Raw genomic sequence first — 23,023 nt, 5'->3', positions numbered from 1 at the left:
TACGTGCGTGTGCTACTCCCTTTTCCCTGGGGAGCTCGGGGAGGGGGGACCCCCAACACTTCCATCTAACAGGTAATGACTGGTGTTTCAGCTACACTGCAGCAATAATTTGTTCCAATTTAGTATCCATTACAACCCTCACATTTGTCATTGGAATGCAAAGGAATCTCTAAAAATGTGAACAACCTCTGTCCAGTCACCTGAAATCATTTCTCCACTTCCCACTCCAATCCGCTTATCTTCTATTGCAAAACTCAAGTTAAACCATGAAAGCTGGGTATGGTTACGTGTGTGGACAGCAGCGCCCTATGGGATTATAAAGTGGCACCAAAAGAAAGACGTTGCAGGAGATCTGAAGTTGTGGTCATTCTGACCTTGATCTACCTTTCTCTGTTTCATGAGAATCATCTGTGAGAATCTCAAATAAATTTTAAAAAGGAAGGATACTGTGAGTGTCATATGGGATTGAAAATAAAATTTTCTAGTCACTCTATCACCTTGAGATAGTTTTGTTTTGTTTTCATTTTTTGACTTGACAAAACCCTCAATGTCTGGGCCTCAGAACCACTGTTAAAAGGCAGGGCTCACAAGGATGGATTTTTATCTCTGTTTTTCTTTATTATTCTCTGGATGTATTTTATAAAAACAAAACTAGTAGTGTCTTGGACTTATTTGAAAATGGATTCACAGTCCATTTTAATGGTTACTAGAAACCTCCGATTATTTTTAAGTTCCATTCTCTACTATCATTAAGATTCACTTTTCAGGTGCACAGTAAGATGTCCAGGGAAAGACCAGAAAACTATCCTCCGCCTCTTCTGCTTATCGAGGGTCTCTACCCACCGCAGGACATCTGCAGATGGGTACCACAGTGTGGGGTAAGTCAGTCTTCAAATTAAGGGAAGACCACAAACCTGTGAGACAGACCCAGTTAAAATGAAAGCTTCCTCCCAAGCTTCTCTCATAGCCCTCAACTGTCTCAGTGCGGGGCAACATGTGAATGACACCTGGGAGGAGCCTTTTGGTTCATTTCACTGCGGTGAATATATGTGTATGTGTACCAAAAAATAAATAAAAATAAATAAACCCAAAAACCTCTAACAACTTCCTTCCTCAAGAGAACACAGCCTGACTTCTGATTAGTTAGGTTGATACCATCTACAAAAAGCCTATCACGAAAACTGTGTAGTTACTAAATCCTTCTAACATAAGTGGCTCAGTTAACGTAAAACACAAAAGCAAAACAAACATCATTTTGACGGATTATATTTAAAGATTTGAAATAGACTATGATGTCAATTAGTGGCTGGAAGATTTTTTTACTTGGTAGGTTCAAAAAAAAGGCATCCACACCTATCTGAGGGGAAGTGTCCCGAGAACACAACATCAAATTCAGTTCTCTTCAGCTGATTATTTTTCTGATAATGATCAAAGCAATATATTCAATGAGATTTTCATAAGTAACTTTTAAGAATATTAAACTTTTGAGATTTTATTTTGCCAAAATCCCCTATCTAAAACATTTAGTATTTTCTTAATCACTCAGGGCCACAATAAAACAAAACTGATGAACTGTAAGTCAAAAGACATTGATATTGCCCTGGCTGGTGTGGCTCAGTGGAGAGCTAGCCTGTGAAACAAAGGGTCACCAGTTCGATTCCCAGTCAGGGTGCGTGCCTGGGTTGCGGGCCAGGTCCCCAGTAGGGGGTGTGCGAGAGGCAACCAAATATTGATGTTTTTCTCCCTCTCTTTCTCCCTCCCCCACCCCGTCTAAAAATACATAAATAAAATCTTTTAAAAAATGCATTGCTGTTTCACGAGGCCAGCGGAGCTATACTCACCGAACGGACAGTGGCAGTAGTAGGACTCCACGCCACTCTGGCAGGAGCCGCCGTTAAAGCAGGGGTTGCATTCACAGTAGTTGACTGAAGATTCGCACATTTTTCCTGAAAAGCATCAAATTCATTTTTAAAAATTTTACGCATAGATATATTAATAGCACCACTCATACCCATATATAGAAATCTATCCTGAGAAATTATGTCTTGAAGAAAAGAAATATGAGACCATTTTACCTGCCATGAGGACAGTGGATACCTCAGAATTCAAATCTTACTTAGTCGTCCGTTGTAAATGATATTCTGTATCATTTGCAAAGGTATGCACTGTAGTGTCAGGAAGTAATTTATATGTGCATCTCGAAAGGAATTACTGTTCTCAGGGAAGTCACAAATGGTGAACCTATTTCGATGTTTTCACTAAACTTACTTTCTTTTCCTCTTTTTAAAATATTTTTAATCTTTATTGTATTTTTCCCTTACCATTTAGTTCCCTTTACCCGCTCCCCCCAGCAATCACCACACTGTTGTCCGTGTCCATGAGTGCTTTCTCCTTTTTTGCTCAGTCCCTCCTCCTCCCGCCCTCCCCCCATAAACTAGCTGCCATCCTGATCTCCACCGATGAGTCTGTCCCTTCTGCCTTGTTAGTTCAATTTGTTCATTAGATTCCACATATGAGTGAAATCATATGGTATTTGTCTTTCTCTGACTGGCTTATTTCACTTTGCATAATGTTTTCCAGGTCCATCCATACCATCGCAAAGGGTAAAATTTTCTTCTTTTTTATGGCTCATTGTATTGCTACATTTTTCACATTTTCCTTGACTTGGATTTGTTAAAAGTAATTAATCTCATTTCGTTTGCCAAACTACAACCCTTTCGCTCCCAAGAAGTATCCTCTGACTTAACGCATGCCTACCTGTTGTACAGCAGAATGAGACATAAGAGAACACCTCCCATATATTTTCAAGTGCTCATCAAGGTGTATTCTCCACTACAGATTATGAATACTTTGTCTTTTACAAAACCAATAGTGCCTAACCTGCATAGTTTTCAGTTTATAAAGACTCATCTCACACATCATCTTGCTGAGTTGACTCAACTACTTTTGACTGAGTGCCAAGGATGAACCAGGCATGGGAGAAGTTGGGGATGTTGCAGTCACAAAAACAGTCAAGTGTCTTAACGCAGCATTTCCATTTCAATGGGGGAAATGCCACTGTCAACAGGAACCTTTTCAATTCACAGATGGAGGAGGAGGAGTCCTGGAAGGCTAATATCTTAGCAAAGAAATGATAGCACTACAGCACAGACCAATGGACAATAGGTGTGCTCTCACGCCCAGGCTTCATGAAGTTATCGTTCAGTAGTTAAACACCCCTTAGTCACATTTGAGGGCAGAATGCCTGCCCCGTTTGTTTTTGTTGTAGTTGTGGTGGTATTCTTTGCGTATGTAAACTTCAATGTGTTTAAATACCACTAACTTACTATTTGATCACTTACATGTTATTAGTAGATGTACATGAAATGTAATTATTAGAAGAGTTCCTGATTTTCTGGTTCTAAGAAACAATGGGATGTGACTGAGTTCTTAATTTCCATTGCTTGACAGAAGGGTTCAATTATTCACTTAACTGAATAGAGTTTGTTTCTGTAAAGCTTTTTTCTACTTCCCAGCACGATCACACTAACGCTTTTATGACTGTCCCATGAAAACATGTAAGTTTGATGGGCACAGTCAAACTTAATGTCGAGCATCGACAATCCACTTCATCATAAAAACTGCTTTAAGCATAGTCGGAGTTTCTGCTCGGTTCTGGTTTTGCAGCTTGATTATGTAGCCACGACGGTTCTGGTTTGAAATTTCAAGTGTGAGTCAGACCTCATGACACCACTAACAAACATGTTCCCCTGCATCATGGGGTCACAGACACAGCACTTTTTCCTTCATAAATAAAGTGGGGCACCTCCTTACAAGGCAAAGCACGAACAATTTCAGAATACCTTCCTATCCCAAGGGGAAGTCATGAAAATAAACAAGGTACCGATTTAGAAGCACAGAAATTGCATTTTCAGTGGTGTAGTGATGTGTCACATCAGAGACTCTGGCAGAACAACGTCAGCCTCAGCCTGTGAAAAATCCCCCCAGAGACACGCTGTGCAGAGGGGACCCTCTCCTGTGGGGTTTTCCAACTGGATTCGAGACCGATTCTTCTAAAGAAGGGGGCTTGTTTTTATCTTTACAGAATATCAGTGTTACCAATAGAGAATAAATCAAGACCTACTGGCTACCCTTTTGATCGCTTATTTGCAGTAAGGAAGGCCACACCATACTTCTACCATTTTCTGCCTAATGTCAGAACAGACATATCTGTCCTAATGTGTTATTGGACTAAGTAAGGTTTCATATTCTTTTTTCGATAATTTCTTCTAGAGTTGTGGTACAAGTAGCATGTATTAAATCCTTAAATTAATATACTTTACAGCTGTGGGCAGTATAACCTTTATATCGTGAAAAACTAGGAGTGGGTTACAAAATTACAGACTTCACTTTGTAAGACTGGAAATGGGGGAACAAAGGGTGACCACGTTAGGGGACACCATCATTACACTCCTCTCAAACATTTGGATAAAGTGTCCCCAAGAAAAATATGTGAGTATAAAAACCCAAATCATTAATCCTATGTCTCTCAACTATATCCTTCCCGAATCCTGTTTGAAAAAACAAACTTTTTAAATGTTGATTTAAATAACAAAAATCACCAACAACAAAGAAATTTAAGGTTTGGGGGGGGATTTATATAAATTAATTGTCTTATTTACCCCTTATAAAATGAGATTTTAACACAGACATCTGAATTTAATTTAAATATCAACTTCAGGCTATGACAGTTAATCCAAATGGATAGGTGGAAAGACACCCAATAGAAGCAGAAATACTCTATATTAAAACATATGACTACAGAAATATCAGAAGAAGCTACAATCTAAGAAAATATTAGTTTGAGAATAAATTTCTTTTAAAGGTTAAAATTATCAGTAGAATCTGATTCTTTGTGTTATGTGACAATAAACAGGCATAGTGAGAGAAAAAAATAAATTTTCATTTAATTTTTTAATTAAAAGTGTTTTATTTTCTTAATTATCAAAAATGCAAGAAATGACCTTGGTAGGAGTCACATACAGGAGTTTGTTGTTAAGTTTGGGAAAAATAGTCTTATTAGTAGGGTGGTAGTGCATGTAAATTATTTACCATTCAAACATTTAGTTTGAGGATCCACTTAATTAGTAATTTTTTTCACAACTAGTAAACTTGATAGTGATTGCCATGCTAGAAATTAACATTCAGAGACAAAGTTTGAAAACTCAGTGGTGTGATTTAAATTATTATTAAAAGGACTTTTTTTTATGTGAGGGGAAAGATGTCATAATTTTACCTCAACTCAAAAGGAAGCTCATGAACGCAAATGTCTCGCGTTTGGAACGGTCATGCGTGCTCAGTTACCCCACTAGAACTCAGCAACAGGTTCCGTTTGTTCTGCGCACGTCCGTCTACTTTAATTCTAGTGCTGACGACACAGTGATGATCAGGGAATGTGGCAGTTTGAATTACTCTAACATGCTTCTGGTAAAAACAATCTGATAGGCTGAAGCGCCGTGAAACAAAATCCTGGATCATTAACTTAATGAGTGCTGCAAACCAGTTACCGGTATTTGTCAGCACCTTGAGGCAGGAAGAGACAGCAGGGCCGCACGGAGAAGGTCCGTGAGCTGGGACTCAAGGAGTCTGTTCCTATGAAGCTGTGTTGAGTGTCAGCAGCGGTTTCAGAGAATACACAGACCTCACTGCCCTGACGTCCATCAGCTAACTGTGCTGATGTCCATTATTTATCACAGGTAGAAGGCGCTGAGATCCCAGAGGTTTCACAGCACACGAGAACGTGAATTGCTGACAAGGAAAATGAATGCATACTAGGAGGCCAGGGGATCCACAGAATTGGTCTGCGAGGCATAAGCTGCTAATTTATACTCTTTAGCACAACTTCCAACTTCACATGAAGCATGCAGTGGTGTGTATGAGTCTGTGAGTGTGCAAGTGTGTGACTGCGTGTGTCTTAGAGTGCATGTGTGTGAGTGCATTTGAATGTGTCTGTTAGTGTGAGTGCATATGTATATGAGTATGTTTGTGTATGTGTGTGTGATGGGGGGTAGTGGCTGAGAATTATTTTAAGCAAAAATTTAAGGAAGTCTCACAGCTCCGATTCTGAATGCCACAGACTTCAAAAATCACTGAAAAAACACAGGGGAAAGTCCACAAAAGTAAATAGAACATGAAAACATTGGTGCTTTGAAATCAGTCTGATGATCCCAAAATGTTTGAATATGCCCAGGCTTTGCACACGGCTTCATTAAGGCCCTAGCACTTGGTTGGTGTTCAGGAGTCGGATCTGGCTACAATGAGAATTTTAAACACTCATTCTCTGAGACACTTATGCTTAAGTGTTTTGCTTTTGAAATGGGAACAATAACTCTTCACAGAGTTGTAAGAAGAACTAAAGGAAGAGCCAAGTGGATAGTAATGTCTCCGATGCAAGGAGCTTTCAGTAATGCTTAGACGGCCACTTGATAAACGCTGCTCATATTTCATAATTAAAAGAAGGGCTTTCCTAAATCTTCAACCACAACATTTAGAAAAGTTTGCAAGGTACCCACAATGAAACAAGAAAGAAACACACCAGAGGGAGGCGAGGGAAAAGGGCTCATCTCCTGTCCACGGGATGCTCCCTGACCCCTACCTATGACCAAACGCATTCACACTGTCTCCGTGCTAGGGCTAAGCACTAACTCACTCTAAATGTAACTGTGAATGAGTCTATTATATTAGAATGGGACAAAGAAACCATCTTTACTGTTCAATTCCCAGCAGAAGAAGCAACTTTTGTTTGGCAAGGGTGGGGGGAGGATTTTGGAAACCCTGAACTTGTAAGACGGATGGAGCCCTATGATTCATGATCCTAGGTCTCAACTCAGGCAAGACACACACCTCCCTGGTGCCACTGAGTTCTCCTGGTCTCTTAGAGATTCCGTGGCTCACCTCTGTCACCGCCACTACTGCCCAAAGCACTACGGACACCACTAGCTGTCCTCGCCACTTATGAGTGCTGGACTTGGCGCCAGGTGCTTTGCAAACATCACTTTTACTCAACACAACAATGCTAAGAGAGAAGTGTGACTATTCCCATTTCACAGATGGGGACACTGGAGGTCAGCGAGGGTAGGTGACGTCCCAGAAAGCTGCACTCTGGAATTCACTTATGTCCCGACTCTACGACAAATTCACTGGGTCCCCTTAGAAAACTGACTTGCCTTCTCTCCCCTTCAGCCTCCTTGTCCATAAAAACTGGGTAATAATTATCCCTACAGCACAGGTTTCTTATGAGACGTAAATAAAATAAATACAGATAAAGGGCTTAGACCAGTATCTGGCCCATGGTAAATGCTGAAAGCATTTACTATGATTGTACCCATTTTTCATAGAAAAATCACTTAAAAATGACACAGTTCCTTCCTTTCTATACGCGGGCATGGCTCAAGTCTTAGTGGGAAGAGCCGGACGTCATCCTACCTGTGTACCCGGTTTTGCACACACAGCTGAAGCTCCCGGGGAAATTCTGGCAGACGGCGCCGTTCTTGCATGGGCTGGGCAGGCACTCATTGACGTCTCTCTCGCAGGCCCTCCCGGTGAAGCCCTCTGGGCAGCTGCAGGAGAACCCACCCACCAAGTTGTGGCAGGTCCCGCCGTTGTGGCAAGGGGACGGGAGGCACTCGTCTATGTCGGTCTCACACCAGCCCCCGGTGTAGCCCGGCAGGCACCTGCACAGGAACGGCTTCAGAGGTTCATTGGCCACAATGATGACCGGCAGGCTCTCGTGGCTCTTGACCTCAGGGCTCACCGCCAGCCTCCGGATACAGCTCCCTCCGTTCTGACACGGGCCCTGGGCGCAGGGGTCGTGATCCACGGACTCTACCTTGACCCCGCTCTGCCGGAGAAGGATCTCTTTGATGCTTTCGAAGAAGGTGGCCACGCCACTGGGATTCACATACTGATTGTTGCCCCGCTTCACTGCGGCCAGGAGAAATGTCCTGTTGTTCTCTTCGTAGGCACCGTAGAGCTGCACGGCAGTCCCCAGGCCCGTGAGCTGCGAGCCCGTGATGCGCAGGAAGTGCAGGTAGTGGTTGGTCAGGAAGTCCTGCACTGCTGGGACGCCCAGCCGCAGGAGGATGCTGCTGTCGATGGTGGCGTTGGAGAACCCAGCGAAGAAAACGCGGACGTTGCTCGTGACCATGCTGTGAACTCCGTCGTTGCTGAGGACGGTCAGATCAAATGTGCCATCCGTGGACCTTGGCTGGGAATTCAGGTCACAAGTGCCCCTTGGGACACTGAAGAGGCTTGTCACTCCCGAGGTAAGGGAGCAGTGGAAGGTGTCCAACACATCCGGATCCTGTGGCTTCACGGAGCCCAAAATCCCACCAGGAAACAAGTTGCCATAATAATTGACAAAGATCTCCACTGTCCGGGACTGGGAAGGATTGTCATTCTCGTCTATCACGGTGATGTGCACTGTGCCGGTGGATGACATCTGAGGGACACCAGAATCCCGAGTCACCACCGACAGGTAGAAGTCTGCAATCTGCTCTCTGTCGATCTCTCTGGTCGTGCTCAGAACCCCGGCGGTGTTCAGGCTGAAATAGTTGGTGGCAGGACCCGTGCTCAGCAAGTAGTAGGTAAAGGGGCCTTGATTTGGTGGGAGATCGGGGTCAGTGGACTGAAGGGTCATCACCAGCGTCCCCGGGCGTTTGTTTTCCATAACTTCTCCTTTGCGGATGGTCAACACGGGGCCATTGTCATTTATATCTTCCAGGGTGACCAACAAAGAGGCACTTCCTGTGGCTGAAGGCGTCCCCGAATCAACAGCCAACACCGTGAGATTATAGACTGGGAGGGTCTCTCGATCTAATTCTGCGGTTACGGTGATCTGTCCCGTCTGCGGGTTGATGGAAAAGGCGCCATTTTCATTCCCTGATCCGATGAAGTAAGAAAACCTGCTCCAGCTGGGGACAGAGTCTGAGTCAAAGGCACTGACGAAGGTCACGTGCGTTCCCGTCGGGACCCCTTCGCTGATCTGAACACTGTAGATGTTCAGACTAAAAATGGGCGGGTCGTTGGCATCGAGAACGGTGATATTTACAGTGACCTCATCTATGTCTGCACCCCTAATGCTGCCAAAATTCTTGGCCAACACCTTCAAAGAAACCCTTTCCTCTTTTTCTCTGTCCAGAAGTCCAGAAACATAAATTTGTCCAGTTTTCTTATTGATCTGGAAACCCTTCTTCCTGCTGTTACCAAAAATCAAATAGTGCACCTCCCCATCAGCACCCAAATCCCGGTCACTGGCAAACACTTCTCCAACAATTGTACCTCTAGGGGCTGCTTCCGAGACTTCAAAATAGTAAAGCTTGGAAACAAAACGAGGCACGTATTCATTTGTCCCCTTTAATTGTATATTAACTGTGGCAAAACTGCACCTTTCTTCATCGGGCACGTTGAAAGCTTTCACAGTGAGGTGGTAGCTCTGCTTGGTTTCGAAATCCAAGAAGCCTTGGGTGGTGACGACACCTGTGTTGGGGTCAATGACAAAGAGGTCACTGTCAGAGGACTGCACAGCGTATGCGGTCACAGCATTGGCTCCAGAGTCGGCGTCTGTCGCGTTTAGGTGGATAACTGTGGTCCCGCTTGGGGCATTTTCCAAAACCGTCGGGAAGTATTCCTCGGGGAGAAACACTGGCGAGTTGTCATTCACATCAAGCACGTTGACGGTCACGCTGCAGTAACCCGTTCTTGCAACCCATCCGCCGTCTGTGGCACTAACGGTCATTTCATGTTTCTGACATAGCTCGTAATCCAGAGCTTTGGCTAGTGTTAACACACCGGTGGAGGAGTTGATGGCAAAAAGACCGTCTTCGTTTCCCGAAGAAATGCTGTACCTGATGAGGCCATTCATCGCGGCATCTCTGTCCCTTGCAGAAACGGCTCTGACGACGGCCCCGACACTGTGGCTTTCGGGGATGGTGGCACTCATGTGGCTTTGAGAGAATTCCGGAGTGTGGTAGTTTTCCTCAGTGACAATTATTTGAACAGTGGCTTGGGATGAAAGTGGGGGGTTTCCTTTATCCTTTGCAGTGACGGTGATCAAAAAGTTTTGATTCAAGTCGGAGATGAGGGAAGATGCTACAGAAATCCACCCCGTATTGTTGTCCAACTTAAATTTCCCCAAGGGATTTTCACTAGCCATGAAATACTCCACTTCGGAATTCAATCCAAAGTCTTTATCGTCTACCGCAGTAACTTTGATTAACTTGGTACCAATTTTCACATTTTTGGTGACTGGAGTAAAGTATTTCGTGGTGAGAAACTGGGGCGCATTGTCGTTACTGTCCACTATGTTGATGGTCACGGTGGTCTCACTGAGTAAGGAAGGGTTACCTCGATCTGAGGATGTCACTACAAAGCTATGTCTGTTGATGTTCACGTTGCTGAAGCCACTGACATTTTGGTATCTTAAGATCTGTTTGTTGAAAATCTCTCCTGTGGTGGCATTAATCCTGAAATACTCTGACTGAGATTTTATAAAATAAAACACTTGTCCATTTGTCCCCTCGTCAGGATCTGCTGCAGACACCTGAGTCACTTTGGAGCCGACTGCACTAAGTTCGGGGCAATCTAAATAGTAGGAGGGTCTGCTAAATCTCGGCGCGTTGTCGTTCACATCCGTCACAAAGACGGTGACGTCCGTACTCACAGTCCAGCCGGAATCATGTGCGGAAACTCGGATCCTGTAACGGTCTGTGTCTTCTCTATTTAAAGGTCTGCTAATGACAATGTCCCCCGTGCTGGGACTAATGATAAATGGAAGGCTGGTGTCCATTAGGGAGTATCTACTAACGGCGTTCACACCAACGTCTTCATCAGAGGTGGTGACGCGGGCCACCGTGTACCCTAACGGGGAGTTTTCAGGCACGTGGGCACTAAATATCTGAGAAAACCTGGGGGCATTATCGTTTTCATCCAGAATGTTAATGATGACGTTCACCGAGGAACTCCGAGAAGGAGAGCCTTTGTCCGAACACTTCACAGTCAACACGTACTGAGACACTTGCTCCCTGTCTAAAGGCCGCATGCTTCTAATTTCCCCGGTCGCATGATTGATGCTAAAACTATGTTCCCGGTTGCCATGAACGATTTCATAATCTAACTGTCCGTTGGGCCCGCCGTCCTTGTCCGTTGCTGAGACAGTAAGTATTTTTCGAGGAGAAAGATTTTCCAGTATTTCAGATACAAAGGGATCTTCCTTAAAAATTGGGGCGTTATCGTTGACATCCAATATGGTGATGTCGAGTTTCTCGTAAGAGGAGAAAGGAGGGAAACCTCCATCTCTGGCCTCGATCCATATGACATATTTTTGTATCTTTTCAAAATCCAGAGGTTGGCTGATGGACACCTGCCCCGTTAACTGGTCAATCTGGAAGGTATTGCCGAGGTTCCCACTTGCAATGTAATAGGACAAAGGGTCCCCTCGCAGGGAGGACCCCGTCACCGTGGTCACACGCGTGCCCACCGGCTGGCTTTCAGGAAACATGAAGGTTTGTTCTTGGGCTCTGACTTTGGGGAAGTCTGCCTTGTTGACAAACCTCACAGTCACTGTTGTGGAGTCTGTCTTTGGAAGCGCGCCACCGTCTTTCACGTGCACAGAAAACGTCATTTCCGAGGCTCCGTTTAGTGGTCCGGCTGCCATGATAGCTCCCCGCAGCGGGTCAATGTGAAATTTTTCAGAGTTTCTGCCCGAAAGAGAGTAATGCAGTTCAGAATTGGGTCCAATATCAGCATCCGTGACTGTGACCGCAAAGACGAAGGAACCTGTAAAAGAGGGAGCGTGCCGTTAGGTGACCCAAACAGACCATTTGGTAACGGGCTGACACCTGTAAAACACTATATTGCTACTGGATGGGGTTTTATTTTCTCAGGGTTACTACGGGGGGACAGCAGCTCCTATCCTGTCTCTAAAGTTGCAAAATCAAATTTACGTAACAGTCCTCAGGGCCTGACCAGCTGTTCTCTAACTGAGGCCCACACAGCCCACTGGATTCAATACTCCCCAGTTTGCCTTTGAGAGAAGCCCAGGGATGGGCAATGACTACTCATCCCACACTGTAGCTCCTGGGAGAGAAATCTGTACGTCATACAATTCCAGCTCACACGACGATGCGTGTGCTCTGCTGCTGCTGCCCAGTGGGAAAGATAATCGCTCTAGTAAGTCTTAAAACATCTTTGAATTACCATACATGTAATCCTGTCAACAAAAATAATGTTTAAAAACCTATTGTTGATTCCTTATGCCTACTGTTTCATAGCAAAATGTGACAAGAATACATGCGGACGACGCATATGCATATATACTCAGGCAAATCTATAAATCAACTAGATTTGCACAGAGCAACCACGAAGTAGTAGGAAACAAGAACGGGGAAAGAACGGACCCGGTGTGGATTCCAACAAGCAGTGCTTGGGATGAGCGCCAACAGAATGGACTGCAGGAGAAAGATGCAAACAAGTTGCTGGAGGGACATGTTCCTGATACTCATTCAGGAACCTTTCCCAAACCTGCACTCCCAGCCCTGCGAAAGGGTTTGTGACAAAACTGAAAAGTCTTTCATTAAAAAAAAAAGGCCAGTGGTTCTGATGAACTACGTGTGATGAGGAGAAGATGCTCGAACGTTCCCCACGCTGCACAGGAGATGCTGCACTGGGTGTGACCAGGGTCATGTCTGCCAGCACCATCTCAGCTGAAGGCTGTCATTGGGGAGTTACGACTTGATAGAAAGTTGGCAAAAATTTACAGATATTATACCTTCAATTGGTATTAACTAGACATTCTCAAGTGATGAAAAGATCAAAGATCACCGAGAGGATGAATCCTGGTTCCATTTGTTTTCTCCTAGTGAAAAATATTTTAAAGCAAGGGAGATTAAGTGAATCACGGTTTTTATTTGTATATATTCCTGTTTGAAAAGTCATCTCAAAAACTGCACATAGCAGAAGACTTCTGCAGTCCTTAAGAGAGTATGGCATTCTTTGCAAACAAGCAAAGGCAACAAAATTAAATTCCAAAGAGATGCTGAATGAAAAATATGTATTGTCAACACGAAAGTGGTTCATTAATTAATGGCTCCATAAACTTACTAACAAACAAATCTGCATCCCTCAAAACTGGAATAAAATGATATTAATGATAATAATTATTTAGAATTATTCGTTTGTTAAACATTTTTGAAAATCTCTCCAGCACTGAAGTAAAATATTCATTTCCCACAAATGAATATAGCTGAATTCTTATTAATTCCAGTTAGGGTTTCAGGTGCTAGCATATGGCATGAGAAAAAAAAGAGAGAGAGAAGGAAGCCCCTTGTCTCAGGGAACTGAAACACAAATTACATCTCCAGACAGAACCCTCCCTGACTACAAAGTGGTATCTATTTAATCATTTAACAATATTCAAGTAATATCGAGTACTACTACTAGGAAAGATATAATAATTACAAAGTCTTACACACAAGTGGTTGAGGAAGAAAGAATTCATTCCGGAGATTCAGTGTTCCTTTACTTTTGTTAGGCAAAATGAGTTGAATTTCAGAAGATTTACTAACCGAGGCCAAATCAAAGAACATGTGTGAAACATAAAGACACGCGTTTTGTAGTCCAACGTGCAGACTGCATTTACCCACGGCCTCAGAGTTGGTTCGGTTACCTGGAGGAGTAGGGGACGGGGTGTGCGTGACATACGGGTGATGTTGAAAGCTGGGTGGGTTGTCGTTGACGTCAGTCACAGTGACGAGCACGCTGGTGGAACTGGAGAGAGGCCCCGGAGACCCAGCATCAGTGGAAACCACCACCAGCGTGTAGTTGCCCTTTGTCTCCCTGTCCAGCAACGCGCTGGTGATGATCTGCCCCGTGGACGGGTTGATGGTGAACTGGGAGTTTCCACCGATGATCCTGTAACTAAAGCAGAGAGCAGAGATGGGCACAGTCCTTCCAGTTATCATATTGTAGCGTCTGTCCTGTGGTTTAAAGTCTCAGGCAGGAATGTAGAGAAAGGACGAGGAAGATCACACAACAATGAAAGACTATGGCTAGAAGGTAAATACTTCAGAGTTTATGGGAATAGCACACTGACAGTCTTTACTATGAGATGTCCAATGACCTCAAGCAGGTCTCTGCAAGGTTTGTGGGTGTCTTAAATCATGCCAGACTCAAAAACGTACCCAGAAGACCTTTGTGTTTGAAATGGACGAGCCAGAAAGCATAAATCAGGGCATTGCTCCCACACTGCGGTTAAGGGCCAGGATCACAGATGAACATCTGTTAAATGCATCTCCAAATTATTTCTCTGCTGTGCGCCATAATACCCCAGAGAAGAGCAGCTGAAGATGGTGTTCTTTCAAGACAAAACACTGTACTGGGTACCTATTGACTATCCAGAACAACTAGAGTACTGATTATTTACACAGACGCATTCCTAGTTACTAACTCTCTCATTCATCATTCCTCCTGCAGCCATGCTGCCTGGCTTTCTTGTGAGGAGAGAAACGACATCCTCGTGTACATGTTGACACTAAGCAGATTGGTTAACAGAGAGGCGTTTCCACTGAGAGTAGCGTCTCTCTTCCTTCTGAAGAGGAGAGCTATCTGTGTATATCCCTGAGAGGTCTGCTAGGGAAGACGCTGCTAAGCTGGAAGGTTCAAGTATTGGCTGGGGTCCATCGTGTTTAAAGTTGGAAGCAGCAAGGCAACAGCAGTCTTTAAAAGCGTCCTCCTTGGCACCAACAAAGAAATGGCCTTGTTGGAATTAAGGACACACTTCTATCGTTTGGTTTGTGTTCACAAAATCATAGCAACGACACGCGTGCACGAGGAGCAGCAGGAAAAACCCACGGTGAGCCCAGCAGACTGAACGTTCCTCCTGTTATGCTCACAGATTAAAAGACACGTTTCGGCATTTCCATCCTTTTTTTTTAGACAAATAATAAACTGTCAGGGAACTGACAAAAGTGATATAAAGGCAAAAGTGATAGCAAAATGGAAACAGAATAGAGGGGGTGTTTGGGGGAGCAATCGCTTCAATATTGGTAAAGTGCTGGGCATCACTTAGATTGGTAAGGCCTCCCAACACTCGCGAGCCGGGGCCAGGACGGAACGTGAATAGCACTGGGTCTGTTTCCTGGACCGGAAGTTACTGTTTATAATCACTGCCCTTATATGGCCGAAGATATCTATTTCCCTTATCTAAATAAAAATATCCAAGGTTTGTAAATGAATTCTTTCAGTTAGAAATTCAACACTTATGAAATAATCAAACTGCCTGACCTTTGTGAGAAAGTCTGTTGGAACCTGGATTATGAAAATTGTGTAACTATTTTGGGAAACCTTGTTTCTATCAGAAGATGTAGAAATCACCTAATAACTTAATAGGGAAAAAGGAAGTAATTCATAGTGCCACCAACCTTCTTACAGCTTTATGACAGCAAATATCAGTGTTCTTTCGAGCAGTCACAAATAAAAAGAAAGTGATGAAAAATGCACGCAAATTTGGATTGGGATCGTTTCAATATGACAAGACTGTGATATCTTAGAAAACAGAACAATGTATCGAATGGTAAATGGTATGAGCTCGGGTCCAGGTTCAAGTATAGAATCCATAAGGAATCTCGTACTGTAAATTCTTATTCTTTATTCTATGCTGTTGTACATGCTGTAGTCCATATGATGTCTACTTAAAAGTAGGTGATACATTTACTAAATTAAAGATTAACGTATTTATTATGTGATTTTTTTCTAGACTTTACTTGATTCTCAAGTTTACCAAAGGTAAATTTTAAATGAGGCATTCTGTAATATTTCATGATATCTATAGTATCAGTTTCAAATAAATTTATACTTGTAAGTTTGCAAAATAAAGACATAGAAGAAACACATGTGGCAATATACATGGATAGACTGCCAAGATAAAATGCGCAGATTCCTAGTAGTTCCTCTAAAAACTATTCGTTACTCACTTGCACTCATTAAAGAACACTGTTTATGTTGGCTTGCAAGTAAATACTGAAGAACTTAATGCTAAACCCATCGTAACTTCAAGCAAAACACTAATTTCACCTCACAAACTTTAAAGTAGCAATTCTGATCTCCACCCTTACGGACGGGTATGCTGAACCTTAAGAGACACTGGCATGGCTTTCCCAGTCTCGGCAGGTAAACGACGGAACCAGATTGCAATGCCAGAACCTCAGCATTTCTGTAGAGATAAGGAGAGCATCCAGGGAAGAGGTAACTTGAAGATCCAAGAGAGAACCGCGAGTAACTGCCCCATTAAAGACCAGGAAGAAATTGAGTGGGGTAGGATTAAGAGCACAGAGTAAGGAATTTGCCTTTGAACGCTGACCCTGTCGATTATTTTGTGACTCTTTCCAGTGTTGTGACCTAAAAGAATGGGAACTGAGGTTTGAGCGGAGGTATGGCTAGTTGGGAGAGGAGGGAGTACATGCCTATAAAAGCTAAGTCCGCAAAGCAAAGATACAGACTAGCTGAAGACTGGGAATGAAGCCTGATGGCTTACTAAGGAGCTAATGTTAAAACTGAAGTAAAGTGTGTAACTCAAAGGATGTGCACCACCCATAAAAATGTGGAGCTTAATCAAATGAGTAGAAAGAAAAATGCAAATAAGTATTTGCTGAATAGCTGCTGTGTCCAAGAGCATGGGAGACCATAATCTCAGGGGAAAATTAACAAATTACATGTCATATCAGGGGCTGTGCTGTGAGAGAGCACATAGGTAACTAGGTAAATGACTTAAACATGTTATATTTAAAAGGGCAATGTAAAAATTAACATAAAACAGTTCCATTAACCAGAAGGAAGAATGGATTTTCTTTTGGATCCCATGAACAGCAAGGAGTGATTAGCACCTTATACAAATGTGCATTACATTCCATTAAAAAGATATCGGGACAGATAAAGAAGGTTTAGGTTGGCATAACTACTTCCTTTATCTATGCAAATATTTTAATTTGCAGTGTAATAACTGTAACTGTCCTAAGTTATTTTAAAAGTGAATTTAATCATTTTTACAAGATAAAAATAGCTCCAATTTTTTAGTTTATGTGACTGTATAACAGTAGAGTCATTGGAAGATGTATTTGATAGAGTTCAGTGAATGTAAAAGGATGAAGTCCATTCTCTGAGATTAAAGGAAGAAAATATCCAACCGGTCAACCAAACAACCAAAAGGCGTGCTATCAAGTCAAAAAAAAAAAAAAAATCACACCGGACTTGCGAGGAGCACTCTGCAAAGCATGCTGAAAACACGAAGACGATTTCCCAGGCCCACTTCCCACGGACCCCCATGGCTCCCAAAGGCAGGACAGCATTTAGCGTGAAATGGACATTCATGGGAAGAAAACAGCCTATCACCCTAGCGCTTTATCCTAGCAGCTCTGTGTGCGGATCCACGTTGTAGACATTCAGCTTCACACTCAGGGATGGAAACGTTGGAGGCTAGAGCGCTGTCCTGCTCCTCATCCCCAACACTCCCCATGCCATCTGTGCAGGAAGTGCCCTCTGCGCGGCAGATGAAGGTTTACCAGACCGTCACACTACAGTGGACAGGATACCTCTTCCAAATTTCCCTAAACTTACTGAGCACCGACAGACAGGGAGAAAGCACCCTGCATGGATTAGGGTAGTACAGGCGGACGGCTACTGAGTGTTTTTTGTTCCAGACACTATTCTACGTAGTTCACTTCAATGATTTTTATCCCCATGATAACTCCATAAAGTTATTATTATTATTATTATTATTATACCTAGTCCACTGGTAAGAAAACCGATGCCTAGAAATGTTAAATTAGTTACACTGCAATTAGAAACAAGAAATAAAATCATTATTGCTTTGATCCTCATTTTAGGCACAGTGGGCTATTCAACAATAGATAACCACCACAGGGGATGTGTTAATATTATGACACTTCTAGCAAAATTCAGCAGTATATTCCCTTAGCCCAAAGACTGATGTTTACCAAGAAACATACCCCACACGGACAGGCAAATGTACGCACCTGATCACGGCGTTTGTCGCAGCGTCGGCGTCGGAGGCGTTGACCAGCAAGACGTCCGTTCCCGTGGGGGCGTCTTCGGGAATGGTAGTGAAATACAGCTTGCTGGCAAAAGTGGGGACGTTGTCATTGACGTCATCTACTATGACATTGATGGTTCCAGTTCCAGTCAGGGCAGGGGATCCTAGAAGGAAAAAAAAAATCAAGTCTCAATGCTTACAAGTAATAAAAAGAATAGCAACTTGAATAACTAGCTATCGTCAGCACTACCTGAGAAAATTGAGAATCTTAAATTTCTCATCATAGACAAATGATTCATTTTTAATTTCGTGACCAAAAAAAATTTCCTTTCTGAACTAGTATTTCAGCTCTTTCCTAGTGATATGGCACAAAAAGAGTTTCAACTTCTTATTCTATTTTGAAGGTGCTGATTCGACAGCAGAGAACACAACAATATCATTTAAACACCACAAGAGAGGCACCCTTGTTTTCTCTGAAATCACATTAAAATAACCCAAACCAGATTTGGAGCATACCCATGGGCACGGAATAGCTGGCCCGCTTACTGTAAACAAAGGCATGTTAAGAACCGTGCTCCTAGCCGTGACTTTCGATATGAAAGTCAGAAATTGCAACAGGCTTCCTGATGTCCCGAAGTCACCATTACTGTACTAACTGACATTCATTTGTCGGGAACAAAAGGCAGCTTCCAGTTATATTTCAAACTGTCATCCCCCACTTTCTGGAAATAACATTATGTCGGTGAGCTCACTTGCAAAAACTTTTATTGCATTTACTTCATATTTAACATAAATGTGAAACAAATCATGTTTATTTCCTGTTCCAGCTCTGATATCCACACATAGTGAAAATCTAACATTTAACAGAGCCTTGGCTATCCTATCTCCACTGCACGAAGTTGGCAGACTCTTCGTGGTAAAGATCAGATGTCTCATTTGCTTAGATTCTGTGATTTGTCCCCCAATTCAAAGGCAAATCATCTGCCTTTAGTTGTGTCTTCAAAATCATTTTCCAACTTCCATTTCTGCTGGACTCTGGACAAGCTGAGCCCGGAGAATAGCAGGGGGAACAAACTGGAGGAAACGCCCACTGTGAGGAAGCCCACTGATATGCCAGTGGAAGTCTGTGAGCCAAGTGAACACAATAATCTCATCACAGATTTTGAATTTTTCACAAGGGACCTGTTAATGCTCAAATCAGTATTTTCAGAGGTATTATTAATGACCGATGGTTGGGCTTAATCTCTTCAATGCGTGTTTAATTATATACAATTTGGCAAAATGGAAATTAATGATCTGAATCATGTTAGTATTTCTCATACTGGTTGAATTAGAAAAAAAAATTAACTAAAGGATATCTGTGCATTTGCGTGAGCAAAAGGGCACGTCCTGGGAAGGTGAGGTACGCACGGTGAGCTGAGAGAGGGGATAACTGAAGCAAGGTCTCGGAGGCAAAGGATGGGAGGACGTGTGGGGCTCCGCTATCTCTTCCACTGACACTGCGCTCTACTCACTGAACCGGAGTCCTCGTCTGTAAAACGGGAAGAATGAGAACAGGACCTACCCCAGACAGGTACTGAGGGAACGTGACGTGTGCAGGACCCTGCTGGCACAGAAAGCGTGTTCTGTTAGTCGTCGTTGTGGGATGTGTAAAAACAAGAAAAATGGAAACCTGCCATGTAAAAACGTAATCTACTTTTAATCTAACAAATTTCGGTGTCATAGTTCTCTGCCTGTTTGTTGCCCCCCAAAACTTTTGACTTGATGTTCTGATGATATTATTCAGGAAAACATTTTGAATCATCCTTTCCTCTTAACGATTCCCTTGAAGTATAAATATATGGACATTTAGCTCTGGAAAATTCCACAGCTTTGTGGAAGACATGTTGAATTGTTAATTATACAAAGTACAAAATTTTTAAATTTACAGTAAGAGTTTAAAGAAGACTTGAGCATTTCTGATACAGGCAGTGCCTCTCATCAGCGACACTCCAACTCGTTAAGAAGTCACCGAGCAACTGCCAAGCAAAGCTTGCATCTTCGATATTCTGAAGTGTCTGATGACACATATATGGAAAACCAACATGAACTGGTGACTAACTCATTGGTCAGGAACATGTGATTTCTTTCCTTGTCTATAAATTACATAAATATTGTTGGTGATGTATTTTCTGACTTGGTAAGCAAAAAAAATTGTTTACCCACAAAAATATTCAGCAAGTTCAATCTCACTGTGTCCGTACCAGAGGCTACCTCATTTTTCCAGACGATTTTAGAAGCACGCCAGCGACAACAAAGGGTTCTGGCTGCAGAAGCAGCCCTGACAGGACATCCCGGATCCACAGGGGCTCCTCTCTCCACACAGACCCTAGAGTCGCTTCTTCCCTCATTACCTGCCACAACCCACTTTACACGCAGGTGGGTCCTTCACTTCCTCTTTCCCCCCGACTTTGGTAATGAATAAACCCAGGCACTGTCTCCCCCACTGCCTCACTTTCTTGTCACCTGAGGAGATGTGCAAGCCAGTCTCACTGTCTTTTTTCCCCCGGGTTTTACCAGGAAAACCTAACAAAGACTACATTTCTAAGTCTTTTACTGAGATTTAACTCATCTCCAGTTTGAATTCTGCCCGCAAGATTTTTCACTTCGGTACCTGGGAGCAGGGCTGACCACCCTGCATCCCACTCCAACCCCAACTTGCCCACCGAGAGCATGAGCCCCAGAGTTCCTGCCTCGCAGCATCGGGCAGGAAGAGGAAATCCAGGGGCTCAGTGAGAGCGCCCCCTGACGTTAGGGAGCAAGTCTCACTGCTGCAGCGCTCTGCACAGAGGAAGGGCTTCCCCGTATCCGGGAGCCCCGTGATGACGCCTGTTGTAGCTGATTTTCCATTTGCCTCTTTCGGAGCCACTCCTCCTCACTGTGTGAAGAAATGGTCGAAGCAGCTTATGCTGCTGGTTCCCAACAGGCTTTTTTCCTTATACCCCATGTGCAGTACTGCATAATGCTCCCTATTGATCTTCACTCCAGAACTTTCCGCGGGCTCCAGGCTGACACATCCAAGTGACTATTTGTTGTTTGTCTCCCTTTGTCCGTTACCAAAGGGCCCAACATCCGTATATCAACAACTGAAACCATAACTGTTCTCTGCAAACTCAGCCCATACATTTATATAGAAATTGAAACACACCGTACATATACATGTATACATGTATATTCATCTATATACATATTATCGAACACTTATTTGATACCAGTATACGTATGAGTATTTTATATATGTTACTCATTTAGTATGCAATTTCCATGAAGTAGGTATTATTACTCAATTTTTTTTTCATGAAGAACTTGAGACAAAGAATTCAAGCAAGTCATTTGCATTCAGCCAGGGTGGACTGAAAGAGAGCCAATTTTGAACTAAAAAAAAAATCTCTTCTCTGCTTATTAGGCTCCGATAACATAATGCCACTCATTGCAAGTATTTTACTTTTATTATTATTATTATTATTATTATTATTATTATTATCACCACCAATATACTTCTGCCATATCCTGTATTTGGTTGTAAGCTAATTAAACGCAGGAATAATTCTGTTTAATTCATGTCTCTAAACCCGTAATTCATTCCATTGGGCCCTGTCCTCGATCTGTATTAACTTTTCCCTTTGATTCTATATATGGGAATCTGTTCTGGTAACTACATGGCTCAGAGTTCAAAGAGCTGAACACTTCTGGAAATATGCATCTGGGACGGAGCTCTCAGCCTAAGGCTGGAGTCAGAGAACGCAGTCACAGACAAAGGTCAACATTTTGGAGATAGCTGACTACTTATAAACAGAGGGTCCCAATTAATCCTGAATCCCATGAGAAGGATCTAAACACTAGGGGCCAACGTTGAGCTCGGATAGAGCTGATAATGATGAATTATATAGGTAGTGGCGTAACAGGGCGAGATTGCTCAATTTCATCTGGGATTATTTATGAGAACCAGATGCAGTCAGCAAAAAGAGGCAGGATGCAAACAGGCTCCTGGCAGAGGATAGTGAGCCAATGAAAAGACTGAAGATGCAAATGAAATATAAGGTCAAGGTCTCAGAAATGTGGAATTGGAGAGGCTAGGAGCATGCAGCGGAATACAACTACAGTCAGAAAATAAATTAACAAATTCAATGTATAAAATTATATGTATTATGTATATAATATATATAATATATATGTATACTCCATTGATATATATAAATATTAACAAATGGATAAATGGATAGGAACCTTCTGAAATTTTTAGAATAGCAAAGAATACATAAAATTCTGAAAAGTATTTTTTAAGTGTGCATAAACAAATCACACACACACACACACAGAGAAAGACTGTTCACAGCTTAATCTCCTACTTGCCCATGATATTGTGAGTAGTCCCAAACTTTGTCAGAGTCCTCTTATATTCTTGAATTTGAGAAATGATCACACTAGTATTGCCTTTTAACATTGGTGCCTTAATAAGCACAAGTACACCAATGAATACAGTTCAGGAAATTTTTTAATTAAATTTTTAAATGAAAAAAATTCCAGGCAGCCGCTCTATGAGAAAATACATCTTTAATAACTGTAATGAATGAGCTAAATGACTAAAGTTCACACTGCAAGTAGATGACATGTTTCTCTGTTAGCTCCTATAAATTAAACATACTTTCCTAAAAACATGAAAACTATTCAGCAGAAATAGGATTTTTGCTTAACTGAAATCTGTTGCTTTGCAACAAGACCAATTTCATTCTTGACATCAAACATTTGGTGAATGGGTGCCCTGGCTGGTTGCATTTGTTATCATAAAGTATTCACCTCTTTTTTCCCATGAAGTAAACGCATTTTTCTCATAAGCAATCCACTGAAAATGTACTGAAATCCAGCCATTCTATCTTAACATCAATGATGTTAATTTCTGAA

General features: G+C 42.6%; 1 protein-coding gene across 1 annotated transcript in view; it reads right to left on the bottom strand.

Annotated features, from left to right (window-relative positions):
* FAT4 (FAT atypical cadherin 4) overlaps positions 1–23,023 on the bottom strand; it is a 139,756-nt gene that overhangs the window by 28,810 nt on the left and 87,923 nt on the right. The window contains exons 7-10 of the mRNA XM_024568941.4: positions 18,066–18,246; positions 13,703–13,953; positions 7,465–11,814; positions 1,842–1,946 (exon numbers count right to left, since the gene is read on the bottom strand). Of these exons, the coding sequence (XP_024424709.2) occupies positions 1,842–1,946; positions 7,465–11,814; positions 13,703–13,953; positions 18,066–18,246 (4,887 nt within the window). The remainder of the gene's footprint in view (positions 1–1,841; positions 1,947–7,464; positions 11,815–13,702; positions 13,954–18,065; positions 18,247–23,023) is intronic.

This window comes from Desmodus rotundus, chromosome 9, assembly GCF_022682495.2.
Source record: "Desmodus rotundus isolate HL8 chromosome 9, HLdesRot8A.1, whole genome shotgun sequence".
NCBI classification, from domain to species: domain Eukaryota; kingdom Metazoa; phylum Chordata; class Mammalia; order Chiroptera; family Phyllostomidae; genus Desmodus; species Desmodus rotundus.
This window is presented reverse-complemented; position numbering and strand designations above follow the sequence as displayed.